Below are 12,687 nucleotides of genomic sequence, written 5' to 3'. Positions count from 1 at the left end.
AGCTTACCCCGAGCAGCTACAGTGGCAACATCCTGACTTTATGTTAATATGCGTTATGATAATTTAATCTCATAATATGCACAAATTAAAGGACCATTTCTGCATGCAGTATATCAATACTTAATCACGTTTCCCTGGTTGTACTATTACATCATTTTCAGGACTTTACTTGTAATTTAATATTTTTATACGGAACAGCCTGTTCTTGTGTTTCTCTTACTGTCTGTGACATCGTGTCATTTGATTGAATAAAGCTGCATTTTAAGCTGCCTTTTACAGTCACTGGTCATATGAGTGTCTGGTCACACTGTCAGATCATTGTTCTTTAAAACCACACCGGACCAGTTTGTAGTTTCCTTGTGCTTTTTGTTATTACTTCATGAAACTTCCTCGTTCGACTTCATTGTCTTTTAAAAGGAAAGTGTTTGTACTTTTAACTGTGAAACATTCACCTGGCAAAGCGAGTTACTTTAAAATGTAAGACTTTTGCAAATAAGAGACAGTAAAATTTGACATTTTGCTATAAATAAAGTTTCCCAACACAAAATACTACCGAAACCATTAGTTTCATTGACAAAATATTTAATATTTTTAAAAAAACAAAAAAACATTTGGAAGCTATTTTGATCATTTTAAAGGAATTTTTCATGAAGTGATGAAAAACATTTCATGGCTCCACTTTCTCAAATGTGTAGATGTTATTTCTGCATGTAGTTCTTTAACCATTTTATGCACATTTTTGTGACTTTACTTAAACAACATTTTCAATGCAGCACTTTCACTTGCATGTGAGTAGTTTGCAGTGTGGTACAAGTTCTATGATCTTATTTTAAAACCTGAACACTTCCTTCACCACTGTAGTATTGAAGGAATGAATATTCAACGACATCCTTTCATTTCAATGCCATTGTCTTCCAGCTTTCAACTTATTGTTAATTTCATGGGAAGCTTTCCACTTCTTACTGAGTAGAAATTAAAAAGCTTGAGTTGGGGGAAACAATAACAAGAGCTCCGGTGACTTTAAAATTCAAGTTTTTTTAAATAAACAGTGACAAAATCAGGCATATTTATTATTATTGTTATTAATAATAATAATAATAATAATAATAATAATAATAATAATAATAATAATAATAATAATAGACTTTATTTCTATAGCACCTTTCAAAACAGGGTTACAATGTGTTTCACAAAGCATTAAAATACAAAAAAAACATTACATAAAACAGTGAAAGAGATAAAACATCAGTAAAAACACTGCAGTCTCAAAAAGACCAATAACCAGGCATAAAAAATTATAAACATGCTGGTGTATACATGTGTGTTTTTCAAAGCCTTTTAAACTGAGGAACCGAGTGAGCAGTTCTGACAGCTGTAAATGAAGCTAATCAATAGTATGCTATATTCAAAAGCTGCTGAAACAATTAATTACCAGAAACTAATTGTCAACTAATTTGATAATTTTTCATGCATTTGTTTTAACATTTTATGAACATTTTCTTGACTTTACGAGTATTTTTACTGTGTGGAAAAAGTACTAGTAAGAACCCTACAGATATATAAGTAATTTGCAGTGATATCCTTTGATTTAAATGTCATTATCCTCCTTCTTGCTAGTTTCATGCAGAACTTTGCAGTTTCTAGTGAGCAGACATGAAGGGAATTAAGTTCTGCATTTATTTAGGCCAAGTAGCGAAGGCGTAAAACCCAAACCACAAAATGAGTCAAAGCGATCCGACTGTGCAGGTCACGTTGGAAAAAGTACGGCAGGCAAACAAGCGCAGCCGGAGGAGGTGGTCGGACCACATTTCCCACAATGCCCCGCCCCCCTCTCGGCGGAAACGCGCATCTCTTCTTCTTCTGCGGTCAGCTGATCCCACAGAAGTCAGACAGCCGTTGGAGATGTACAGAGACGCTGATCCGCGACACTGTGAAGTAGCTTTTTTAAATTATTTTTATTTTTTTCTGACAACACAGCTTTTTACTTTCTTCCACTGACGGAAATCTGATAATTTTATCGACAAAGCTCGCGAAAATGAACGAGACGAGTTAACGGTTTTTCTGCACTTAGTCGCTATTAGCCTAAATGCTAAAGTTTAACTTGTGTTGCTAGCTAGAAGATGGCTAGCTGAGTCACCTGAGATGGTCTGAGGGTCTGTTTTAATCACGAAGAAGAAGCTGAGATGGAAGACAGCGATGGAGAGGACATTGTTGAAACACCTGAGCTGCCCCTGGAGGTGAGTTCAATCATTCATATTTATTTGCATGTCCACACAAACACAGAAACAGTCACAGGTTGTTGCTGGTAAACAAGTCCTGGTTGTGTGATACTGTGCTGCTCTGATGTCAGGTTTTCATTCTGCCATGCAGCATGCTGTCATGTGAGTTGATAACATGCTCTCAGGTGGGGGTGGATTTATCTCTTCCAGGACCTTCAGTGTAATCTAATGCTGTATTTCTTGTCCCCTGCTGTAGATCATAGTTTACATCCTTAGATTTCTTCACCCTTCAGACAGGAAGGAGGCCTCGCTGGTATGCCGCAGCTGGTACTACGCCAGCCAGGACCAGCGCTTTCAGGTAGTTTGCTCCTGAGCAGAGCCTCACTGAATAAATTTGCTTAATAAAATGACTGAAAGGTGATTGAGTGTGCATGAGCGCTTGAGGGCAGCCAGGTGTTACCGTCAGTTTTTCTGCTTCCACAGAAGAACGTCACCTTCTGCTTCCCGGCTTCGGCCTCGTCCCTGGAGCTGGTCAGGGGCCTGGGCAGGAAGTCCCGCTGCAGCCTGATAATCAGCCAGCTCGATGGCTTCAGCATTTCCAGATCGCTGCTGCTGGAGGTGCCGTATTCTGTCTGACACACTGTTAAAGCCTTTTCATAACTGATGATGTCCATGTTCCTGGTATTCAGTGTTGTCTCACCGCCTTTCTGAAACAGCTGTTACCATCACAAAAAGGATATTACTGCAGTCATGTGAAGATTTTGTTTAGTGTGTTTCCACACAAACTCACAAAAACAACCCACAAAGAAGTGATCACACGCCTCGTGGCTGGTTTAGAGGATTTTCCTCCCTCCAGGGCTCATGAAGACACTTTTAAGAAAAAAACAAAACCTGTTGAGCAGACTGATGTTGAATGGGTTTTATTCAACTCAAAAACACCATCAGGCAAGAAAAGACATCTGTAATGACAAAAGACTAACATTTTAAATGTTTTTTTAAATTGATATTGTCCTGAGTGGTGATTTAATTTCCTGTCCCACTGACCAGGATGCAGCACGTCCAAAGTTTAGTGTTGCTTTAAATCCACTCTAGTTGACTCTTGTCACAGTAATGTGTTGCCTGTTGGTCTAAAGTGCTGAATTTTCCATGGCACATATTGTACGCTGTCAAGTCATAAATCCTCAACCGCTGCCTTTTAAAGATCAGTACAAAGTCTAATCTGCCAGTGTTGACAATGCTGGAATTTTTGTGATAATACAACCGTCACACCCACTGAACATACGAGGTAGCAGGGAGTGAATGAATCAGAGCTGCCCTCTCTTAGTTTTTCCTCCCTTTTCATCCGTATTTATTAAAACAGTTTTATTTATTTTTGTAGCACTTCTCCTGCATTTGCTCTGCTCCTACCTGTTTCTTTCTCTTCTCTTTGAATTCTTAGAAGTTCCTCTTTCTGACTGTCTCTGCTTCCCCTTTCTGTGCCTCTTCCTCCTCAGGTGGGTCTGTGTCTGGGCCCTAAAGTGGAGAGCTTGGCCCTGCCTGGAAGCAGCATAACGGAGGCCTCTCTGCTGACCCTCCTCCCTCGCCTGACCTCCCTTCGCAGGTTGGACCTCAGGGGCCTGGACAGTCTCTTCATGTCTGGAGCTTTTCTCTCCAGAGAGGAGCACCGACAGCAGGTATAATGCCATATGTTAAAGCGGGATGGTGGCCATTGATCGGCCGTTAGGTTTTTTTAACTTCATTAACAAGTCCATATGGTCTTTTTTTTTTTAAATCCTGTAAGACACATCATGAATAAAAAACATAGTCAACACAATGGATTAGCACAGATTCATACGTAACACACCTGAAGAGCTCAACCTCTCTGCTTCCAGGATGCAGCTTTCTTTATCATTTATCATCTTCACAGTCCGTTTCCAGATCGAACACCTGTGGCTGAATGAAGGGTTAACAATAAAACTTGGCCAAAGCAGGCCTGCAACCTGAGAGTATAAGAGATGTATTCTTCCCTACAGAATCAGAATGACTACATATCTGCTAACAATTTATTTAACAGCAGTGTTAGATTTTCCTCTACCACAGAAATGTAGAAATTATTGAACTTTACTGAAAATGTGCTGCAAAGTGGAGCAAAATGATAAACTAACCTGCATAATGTTAAAGTAGTAGCAGCAGCAGAGGCAGCTGAGGTATCAGGTAACAGCTCGTTAGTGAGATAATCACAACGAGGCTAACGCAGGATTTACTCTGAATTTGAAGCGCTATCTTGAGAACTGCTTTATTATATTAATTCAACATAAATATCAATAAAAGTTGGACAGAGAGACACCTAACGAGACACAGAGATACCAGATAGATTTGCACATAATCAGTTAATTAGAACTAGAAGTGTCTGTACTTCCTGTTGATGCTCAGTATCTTGTATTGCAAGTTTAATATTTGCTGTGAGAAAAAAATAATCAAGATAAAAAGACGTTAAATTATGAAATGAAGGCGAGGTGACTGATGGAAACTCTCCCCAGTATTACATTAACCCTCTACAGTGCATATTTTACTGTTATTTTACTGCGTTTGCATGGTTTTATTGTTTTTCCACCGGTAGTAATGGTTCCATTCCAGTTCAAACTCCATACTCCTGTTTTTTAGGTCAGGTCAGCTCTGTGTGGTCTGGAGGAGCTGGACCTGTCCGACCTGCGCTACCTCTCTGACCTCACCTTCAATCGGCTCACCGGCTGCACCCCACGCCTCCGCCGGCTCTCGCTGGCCGGCTGCCACATCGCCTTTGAGTTTGACCCGTACCGAGGGTGCCCGGTGGGAGCCGTCGAGGACTCTTCAGCGCTGCTGTCACTGAGGAACTTGAGGAGATTGTTAACAGAGCAGAAATCCACCCTCGTAGCTCTCGACCTCAGCAGAACCTCCATCACTCCTGAGTCACTGCGCACCATCGCACAGGTCAGGACTGGGCAGAAAATACTTTTCTGCTTGAGCACAGCTGAATGATTCACCAGAAACAGCTCAACTCGGCACATATTTATTGCTTCATACAAAAACACGATTCATTTATACTGGCTATGATTCAAGATGCATGCTGCAGATTTTCAGTCCTTTTAATATCCTTGATATTCTCTTTGTTCCAGGTTCCAGATTTGGTCTTAAAGGAACTGTTTCTGCACGGCTGTAAGGAGCTGACAGACTACTCAGTGGAAATTCTGGTGAAGCATCAGCCGAGCCTCCACAAGCTGGACATCAGTGGCTGCACTGAGCTGACCAGCAGGTCTGTCGAGGCCATATCAAAGGGCCTGAAGTCCCTGACACAACTGTCCTTGTCCCGCGACTGGAGGATCACTGAAAAAGGTACCCTGGAAGTATTTAATATTTGTTAGGGGGGGTCTAGTGCCTTGCTAGTAGTTAACAGAAGCCACTCCACAACATTCATTGTTGTTGGCTAAAATGTTTTAGTCTTCATGAGGGTGCTGGTGAAGAGACCATGTGTGCATTAAAAACTAAGTTCTTTATCCTGCTGGGATGATGAATGTGTCCAGCAAACGTCGCTGCCATCAGTCTTCTGGAGCTCACGGAGTCCAAAATGAACAGATTTAGTGAATATTTTTGTGTTCCAAAGTTTGCCTCATGCTGGTGCTCGAGCAAAAACTAAACGGTTTAATAAACAATTCAAACATAGTAGGAAACGATAAATATCCCAACAAGTTCAGTGAAATCCAACCTTGTGGATTAGCGTGATGGTGGTGCTACATAAAAGGTCATAAATGTGTCTGGTGGCCAAAGAAAGTATGGAGAAATATGAGTGTTTCCACTCAATTGCTCCTATTCTGTTTTCTCAAATATAAATGTCATGTTTGAACGTCTACCTCTGCCTCTACATCTGTACACCACAGCCTGCTAAACAAGTCTGTCCCAAGCTTCTGATAACTGCACCACATCTGAACATCAAGACCAAAGTAAATTGATCTGATTTGTCATCAACTGATGTATGAGTCACAGCTTCCATAGTCAGAGTGTAACGATCATATTAACGGCTGCGCTTTAGACCAATCTATTTACATAATAAACATTTGGCTCTTAAGTATAAAATATGATCTGAAAAATCTGCTGAGCAGTCTGGAAGTTTAAGCCTGGAAAAGTTTGAAATGTTGTGTAGGAACCTTGAGTAGCTACTGATTGAATGTGGAGCAATTTATGTCATGAAGTTTTCCATTATCTTTATCATTATGCTGTCCCCATGTGGCCAAAGAAATCAGTTAATCCGGTTTCACCCCATCATCCCGTCTCCTGGACAACACGTTTGACTCCACAGTGATTGTTTGGTGTCGTCCACAGGCCTCGCTGACCTGCTGTCGGTGCCGTCCCTGAGGACTCTGGACCTGTCCGAGTGTCTGCACATTAATGGAACGGAGATAGTGAAAGGCTTGAAGGGGTCCAACGCTGGCAGAGCAAAGCTGGACGCACTCAACCTCAGAAGCTGCACTTACATTAGGGTCAGTTGAACCAACTCCAAACACCCTCGTCACATCGGTGGAAAGAGGCTAACGGTGTCTATGGTTTATACTGCACTTGTGGATAAAAATGGGAAGAGAGAATAACTTGTTTCTTGCTTCTCTTTAGGACCTTGCAGTGTTCTCTCTCACCCAGCTGCTCGGGGATTCTCTCCGTGAGCTTGACCTGACGTCATGCGACAACGTGACCGACCTGTCCGTGCGAGCCGTGGCCACCTACCTGCAGAAGCTGGTGGTTCTGCGGCTCGGCTGGTGTAAAGAAGTCACGGATTGGGGTCTGCTGGGGATGGTGCAAACGACCAACTGCGAACTCGATGAGGACTCGGTGAGTTCCAGACCCACATGCTGCTGTTTGTTTCCCGTGTTCTAATTTTACGGGTGGTTGGTTTATTGGCTACTTTAACAACTGGCCAAGGACAGCAGTTGATAATTGGCACTGGCACATTTACAGGGATATTGATCTCAATGTGCATTGCAAAAAACAAACACTGCATGGATTTTAAGTTGAATGTGTCGTTGTTTACTGTTTTCCAGGGAGACAAGGGTCCCAGGTTCACCCGAACCTTCGGCAACATGGGTTTCTTTAAGCCTCCTCGTATGCCTTTTGAGGATCGGCCCAAGCTGGTGACGCAGAATGACCTGGAGCAGTTCAAACAGCAGGCTGGGGCTTCACTTTTAGCACTGAACAGGCTGCAGGAGCTGGACCTCTCAGCCTGCTCCAAACTCACCGACAGCAGCATCACACAGGTAGGGGGCGCTGAGGAGACGCCTGTCTTTCAGTGTGCAGCAGGAATGCAGGATATTTGAATGCTATGTTGTTTTTCCGCTGCCCAGGTGGTGCATTACCCAGATCTCCACCGTCTGTCTCTGTCCATGCTGCCTGAGATCACCGACGCCAGCTTGGCATCCGTAGCCTGGCACTGCCGCAGCCTCACCAGCCTGGCGCTCAGCCACTGCCCAGGCATCAGCGACCGCGGAGTAGCGCAGGCTGCACCGTACCTCCACAGACTGCAGCATCTCTACCTCTCCTGTTGTAATAACATCACCGATAGGTCAGTGGCTTCAGCTTCAGACTACATCACTAAATCTACTGTATGTGCAGCTAAAACATGAATGTTTATGCCCTTGAAACTCGCAGGTCCTTGTTCCTCCTGGTGCAGCACTGCAAGCGTCTGAGAACACTTGACATCTCAAGGTGCAAAAACATCTCTTCGACAACAGTGGACCTCCTCCAATCACAGCTGCCCTTCTTGGAAAACATCCACTACAAGTTCATAGGTGGGGCTGACCTCATCCAAACAGTGTGACTGAATGTCCCGGAGGACCGCCGGACCTTTAACAAACAGAACTTGCTGACCAAAGCCCGCTCCGTGAGTCAAACCTTTGCACATTTCAGTGTTTTGCACGAGAACTGAAAGAAATGTGGACAAGTTGTCCGTTTACAGCGGGAGCTACTGTAAACACATATAGAAACCCTGTAATTATACATCATGATTTATGCGATCTTCAAAATAATTGCTTTTCTGTCTGGGGCAGGTACCGCTGTTGTGAAATTAACCAAACCTTAAAAAAGCCTGGGTGTAATGTTTGTGCGGTGCATCACTATTTAGATTTCACCTGAGGAAGGCATTTCAAGGTGCTTCATCCCGAAAACAGAAACACACAGGTGCCACTGTACAAAGAAAATCTGTAGGAAATGTTCCGAATGTCATGCACATAAGAGATTATACTAAGATGTCTTGTAGTAGCATGGTGCTTTTATTTAAGTTAAGATTGTCCACGCAAGAAAACACTTGCTTAGTTGAAGGTTACACAGACGTATGAAATGACAGAGACTCCCGTAACTTGAAAGGTAATTCTTTAAGATGTATATGTGTCTATTTATGAAACATGTAATGATGTAGTTAATAATTCTGATGTGATTTAAATTGACAAACCGTGGGCTAAACTCTGACATGTAAATAACATTCCAGTTTCTTTGCTCTACGGGAGCAGATTTCCCCTAAAAGGAGCTTAACTGAAAAGCTAATGCTTTGGATGGTTTTCCTCAATAATTAATTTTTTTAACAAACTTGACAGGTTTTTTTTTTCTCTCTCTCTCTAACAATTACAGTCCTGTGCTGCTAAAGAAATTAAAAGTAGACATGAAGTGAGAGAAGTTTAGGTAAAAAGGAAAAGGGCAGTTACTCCAAAGCTGAAGTGAATGATGTTAAGCAACTTATTCTTCTGTACAGTCTCAGGAGACGGACACTGCCTCTTTTGGAATTCCAGTATTTTTTCTTTTAGAACATGTCAGTAGTTTGCCTCCCTCCATGTGCCGCATTAGCAGTGGTTCTATTTATATGTTCTCTGAAAACTGCCAGTGTTATCAGTCCCATCCGTTAATATAAAATGAATTTAACAGAAAGGAAGCATCATCCCACAAATAGCACATCTGTGGGATTGTGCTCCTTTTTCCTTCAAATTAAAACACAAATTTTCGTTGAAAATATCTGGATATTAGCTGTTAATGCTGGATCCTACAAGCCCTCCATACCAGTCCATCCCTCCCCCTGTTCTCTCAGCACTTGTCTAATTAAAGAAAAAGCATCTTACATTATATGCACACGACACTGTATTCTGCACTATGACAGAGGGAGAATATAGACTGTAAAGACGAATAATCAGGTATAAAATATGTGGCTTTTATAAATAAACCAAAGTTGCTACCAACAAAACACGCACTTGTCGTTTCTTTTGTTTTGCAATATAAATCTGTTTATTCATGCAAAGTCACTCAAAGCACATGATTCGATGTGAATGTCATCAGAGGGTTGTGCATCAGGACAATCGTGACCGTGTTGAAACAATCCGAGGCAGAAAACACTCAAACACACCGTTCTGTACCGTGTGCATGTCAGTTAGGTAGCTTCACCGCTGAATGCTTGGTGAGAGCAGCACACCGGGACTGTCGCCTCCATCGCAACAGAATTAGTACCGTCGATAAAACACATCAGTTTAAAACGGGATTCGATCCGAGACAGTTCAGGCAATAAGCTGCGCACAGCATCGTGTCGATTAACAGGCGTGATTGTGGCTTTTTAAAGTTTTTCACATTATCAAATCATCAAACTGCTGATTGTGGTAACGATACTGATGCTTATTAAACCACAAGGTCAGATTGGTACCTGATGCAGATCTGCATGTCGCTGGGATTCGTACAGAGACAAGTGCCTGTTAGGTGTAGAAAGCAGAACTACTGTCCAACACTGAAACTACACTGCACTTCTTTCATGCGTTGAATTGTACCACATTGTGGAGAAGCAGTGTTCTAGGTAATGCCCGTTATGAAAGAAACGCCACAAAGAAGAAAACACAAGACTTTAAAGCATCTATACTCGCAACCAGCTCTGCACACAGGAAGAATCCTTGTGTGGTTTTAGATATATTTAAAAGTATAAAATGATTACAAAACAAATTTAGAGTACCAATACTTGAGTGGTTCTATTGTATAAGGTAAGTACCTGATTTTTTTTGTGATTTTTTTATTTTTTTTGGAGCTGGGTGGAAGCTCCCAGACAGCTGAGGACCAGTGCAGGAGAGAGAGCTGAACATGAACAGTGACAACCTGCAGCATTAGTACAGATAACAGCCCACAGCCGCTAATGTAGTTGAAGTCAGTGTCCACGTTTCCTCCTGTTTCACTTGGATGTAGACATCCCGACCACAGAAGGAACATCTAATGTCAGAGTTATAGATCTGTTACACAACATAAGTGCATGGACGCACAGTTCAGATTTCACCACACACACACACACACACCTCATACTCCAGACACACACACACATGTATTTACACATTCACGCTTCCTTGTGCTCTACTGCTCCGTCTGGCTGAAGTCGTAGCAGAAGTTGTAGTTGCTGGGAGGTTTGGGTACGACCGGGGCGCTTTCTGGGATGGGAACGTTCTCCAGGTCCAAGAGGCGGAGCTTAATCTCCATCGACAGGAGGATCTCCAGCTCGCTGCGCATGGTCTCACTGCTCATCTCCCGGCCCAGGAGGACGCTCAGTCCATCTGTCCACAGGCAGAACTGACAGAAGGGGGAGGCTGATAAGCTTATATTCCTATTGCACAGGAATGAAAAACTACAGGAACTGTCATAGAAGAAGTACACATTTAGAAATACAGGCACATTTAGACTCACGTCAGTTCTAGAGGGGGCGACGAAGTTCAGGCTGTACTCCTCCACGTCATACGTGATGCTAAACGCCAGATCCAGCACCTCCTACAGCAGCAAAAACACAGTCAGACTTCCAGTTTGTTCCACCTACAGATGCTGAAGATAAGGAAAGCAGCTGACCTTGTTCTGTTTGCCTTTGTTCTCCTTCATGTGAGGACAATCTTTTCCCGTCAGCAAGCCTTTGATATCTGCTACTGGAACTGGAGGAGGAAAGAAAGGAGAGAGAAATCAGTTCAATGTAGTTATAGTAACGAAAAAATGTTTTGTTAAATATACATATTTGTGTTGTTTTTGGGTTTGAACAATTACATTTAAGGTATCAAATCAATGAAACTAATCAGCCTAAAGTGTAGCTGGATTCTCAGGCAGCAAACAGTTTTATCTGCAGGAAGCATCAGGTTTTGTTTTGCTGTTTTGATGTTTTGTGTTGTGAATCCTGTTTCATGTGCAGAATCAATGTGCATAATGATTCTGATGAACCGTTTCAGAAAGCACGCATCATTAACCACAGCAGTGGGTTTGTAGAGGATGATTCTGGTTAATTTCAACCTGGTGTATTTCCCAGTAATGGGGCTGTTGTGGCTCTTTAGGTGGCGCTAACTTGGCACGCTCCACCTCCAACAGTCTGTATAGGGGCAACATGCACAAGCTCCACAGAGAAAATGTGACTTTCATGTGAATCTTTTGTTTTTAGAGTCTGTCCAAGAGTAAACAGGAATGAGCTGCCTGGTGTGGCCATTTAGCCGACTGCATCAGGGCCGTATCATCTGTGAAAGCCTGTTTGTTATATGTGTGTGAGACTGTGCACAGCTTTCTGCTAAGTGTGTGTTTGGAGGGAAGAGTTTTCAAATTCATCCCGTTACAACTCACTCTTCTCTTGCAGTGTTTCTATTGGTGGATTGTCCATATCTTCCTCCACGTCGCCGTAGTGAAGCATTTTGTGATTGGGAGACAAGCGGCAGTACCACAGTTTATCTGAGAAGAAGAAGAAGAAGAAAAAACAATTACAGCGGTTAGCCTGACAAAGCTGCTGTCTTTAAGGAGTGTAAGACTGTGTGTGTGCCTGCTGCTCACCCTGCCGGCGTCGGCTGCTGATCTTTCTGAACATGGTTCCCTGACACAGCCTGTTGAGTCTCTGCTGGCGGATCAGCTCCAGCAGCTCCGGCTTCAGCCGCTCTTTGAGCTCACTGGAAAGAAACACACACACGCTTAAGAAAATGCTCCGTCGCAGGGTGTTCGCGTCATCTTTAGCAGACGTGGTCCAAATAAACCATTGCAGTGGTTCAGTATTTTATACAGGAGTTTTATCACCACTAATTAATAAATGCAGGTTAGAGCCCAGACTGAACGTGACCTGCATGGATGGACCCCGGTGTGGCAGCAGACACTGTTACACCGAGTGTTTAGTGACAAACAGCGACACGATAAACAGCAGGTCGACCTGTCAGGTGGTTCCATAGGGGTGGAAAATATCTGGAGTCGTCAATTGAGCTGCTAGTCGGGTTTCGTTCCGGACGAGACATGTATGGTTTCCACATTTAGAAAAAACAACAACCACTAAATCAGAAACTTCTTCACTTTCTAAAACCAAACCCTGAATCCTGACCAGAGGTAGAAAAAACATTGATTCTAACAAGCAGTTCCACCTGGTAGCTAGTATGAACATAATTAGGAAGTTTCTCAGGAAGTACCTTCCTAAGCTGTCTTTAAACACATTCAGGACACTTTTCCCACTATA

The 12,687-nt window shown here is 42.7% G+C and overlaps 2 protein-coding genes across 3 annotated transcripts in view; one reads left to right on the top strand and one right to left on the bottom strand.

Moving 5' to 3' along the window:
• Window positions 1–1,926: 1,926 nt before the first annotated feature.
• Window positions 1,927–9,447, top strand: fbxl9 (F-box and leucine rich repeat protein). The gene is made up of 11 exons (XM_008297531.1): window positions 1,927–2,237; window positions 2,476–2,577; window positions 2,703–2,837; window positions 3,713–3,892; window positions 4,863–5,168; window positions 5,354–5,570; window positions 6,555–6,712; window positions 6,840–7,055; window positions 7,265–7,477; window positions 7,565–7,782; window positions 7,869–9,447. Exons 1-11 carry the CDS (start codon window positions 2,184–2,186, stop codon window positions 8,035–8,037), a joined length of 1,968 nt encoding a protein of 655 aa, XP_008295753.1. The 5' UTR covers window positions 1,927–2,183; the 3' UTR covers window positions 8,038–9,447.
• A 17-nt stretch (window positions 9,448–9,464) lies between these two features.
• The window catches only part of elmo3 (engulfment and cell motility 3), a 41,733-nt gene continuing 38,510 nt past the window's right edge, over window positions 9,465–12,687 (bottom strand). For both annotated transcript variants that reach the window (XM_008297527.1, XM_008297526.1), the window contains 5 exons: window positions 12,024–12,136; window positions 11,820–11,924; window positions 11,070–11,149; window positions 10,914–10,994; window positions 9,465–10,799 (listed from right to left, as the gene is read on the bottom strand). In XM_008297527.1, coding sequence (XP_008295749.1) covers window positions 10,587–10,799; window positions 10,914–10,994; window positions 11,070–11,149; window positions 11,820–11,924; window positions 12,024–12,136 — 592 coding nt within the window. In that variant the 3' untranslated portion in view covers window positions 9,465–10,586. The remainder of the gene's footprint in view (window positions 10,800–10,913; window positions 10,995–11,069; window positions 11,150–11,819; window positions 11,925–12,023; window positions 12,137–12,687) is intronic.

This window comes from Stegastes partitus, unplaced genomic scaffold (genome assembly GCF_000690725.1).
Source record: "Stegastes partitus isolate 25-593 unplaced genomic scaffold, Stegastes_partitus-1.0.2 Scaffold1227, whole genome shotgun sequence".
Lineage (NCBI taxonomy): Eukaryota > Metazoa > Chordata > Actinopteri > Pomacentridae > Stegastes > Stegastes partitus.
This window is presented reverse-complemented; position numbering and strand designations above follow the sequence as displayed.

Coding starts and splice junctions, on each gene's coding strand:
- fbxl9 (XM_008297531.1), top strand. CDS start 2,184: ATGGAAGACAGCGATGGAGAGGACATTGTTGAAACACCTGAGCTGCCC. Junction 5,169..5,353: donor CACTGCGCACCATCGCACAG/GTCAGGACTGGG, acceptor TCTTTGTTCCAG/GTTCCAGATTTGGTCTTAAA. Junction 7,056..7,264: donor GCGAACTCGATGAGGACTCG/GTGAGTTCCAGA, acceptor ACTGTTTTCCAG/GGAGACAAGGGTCCCAGGTT.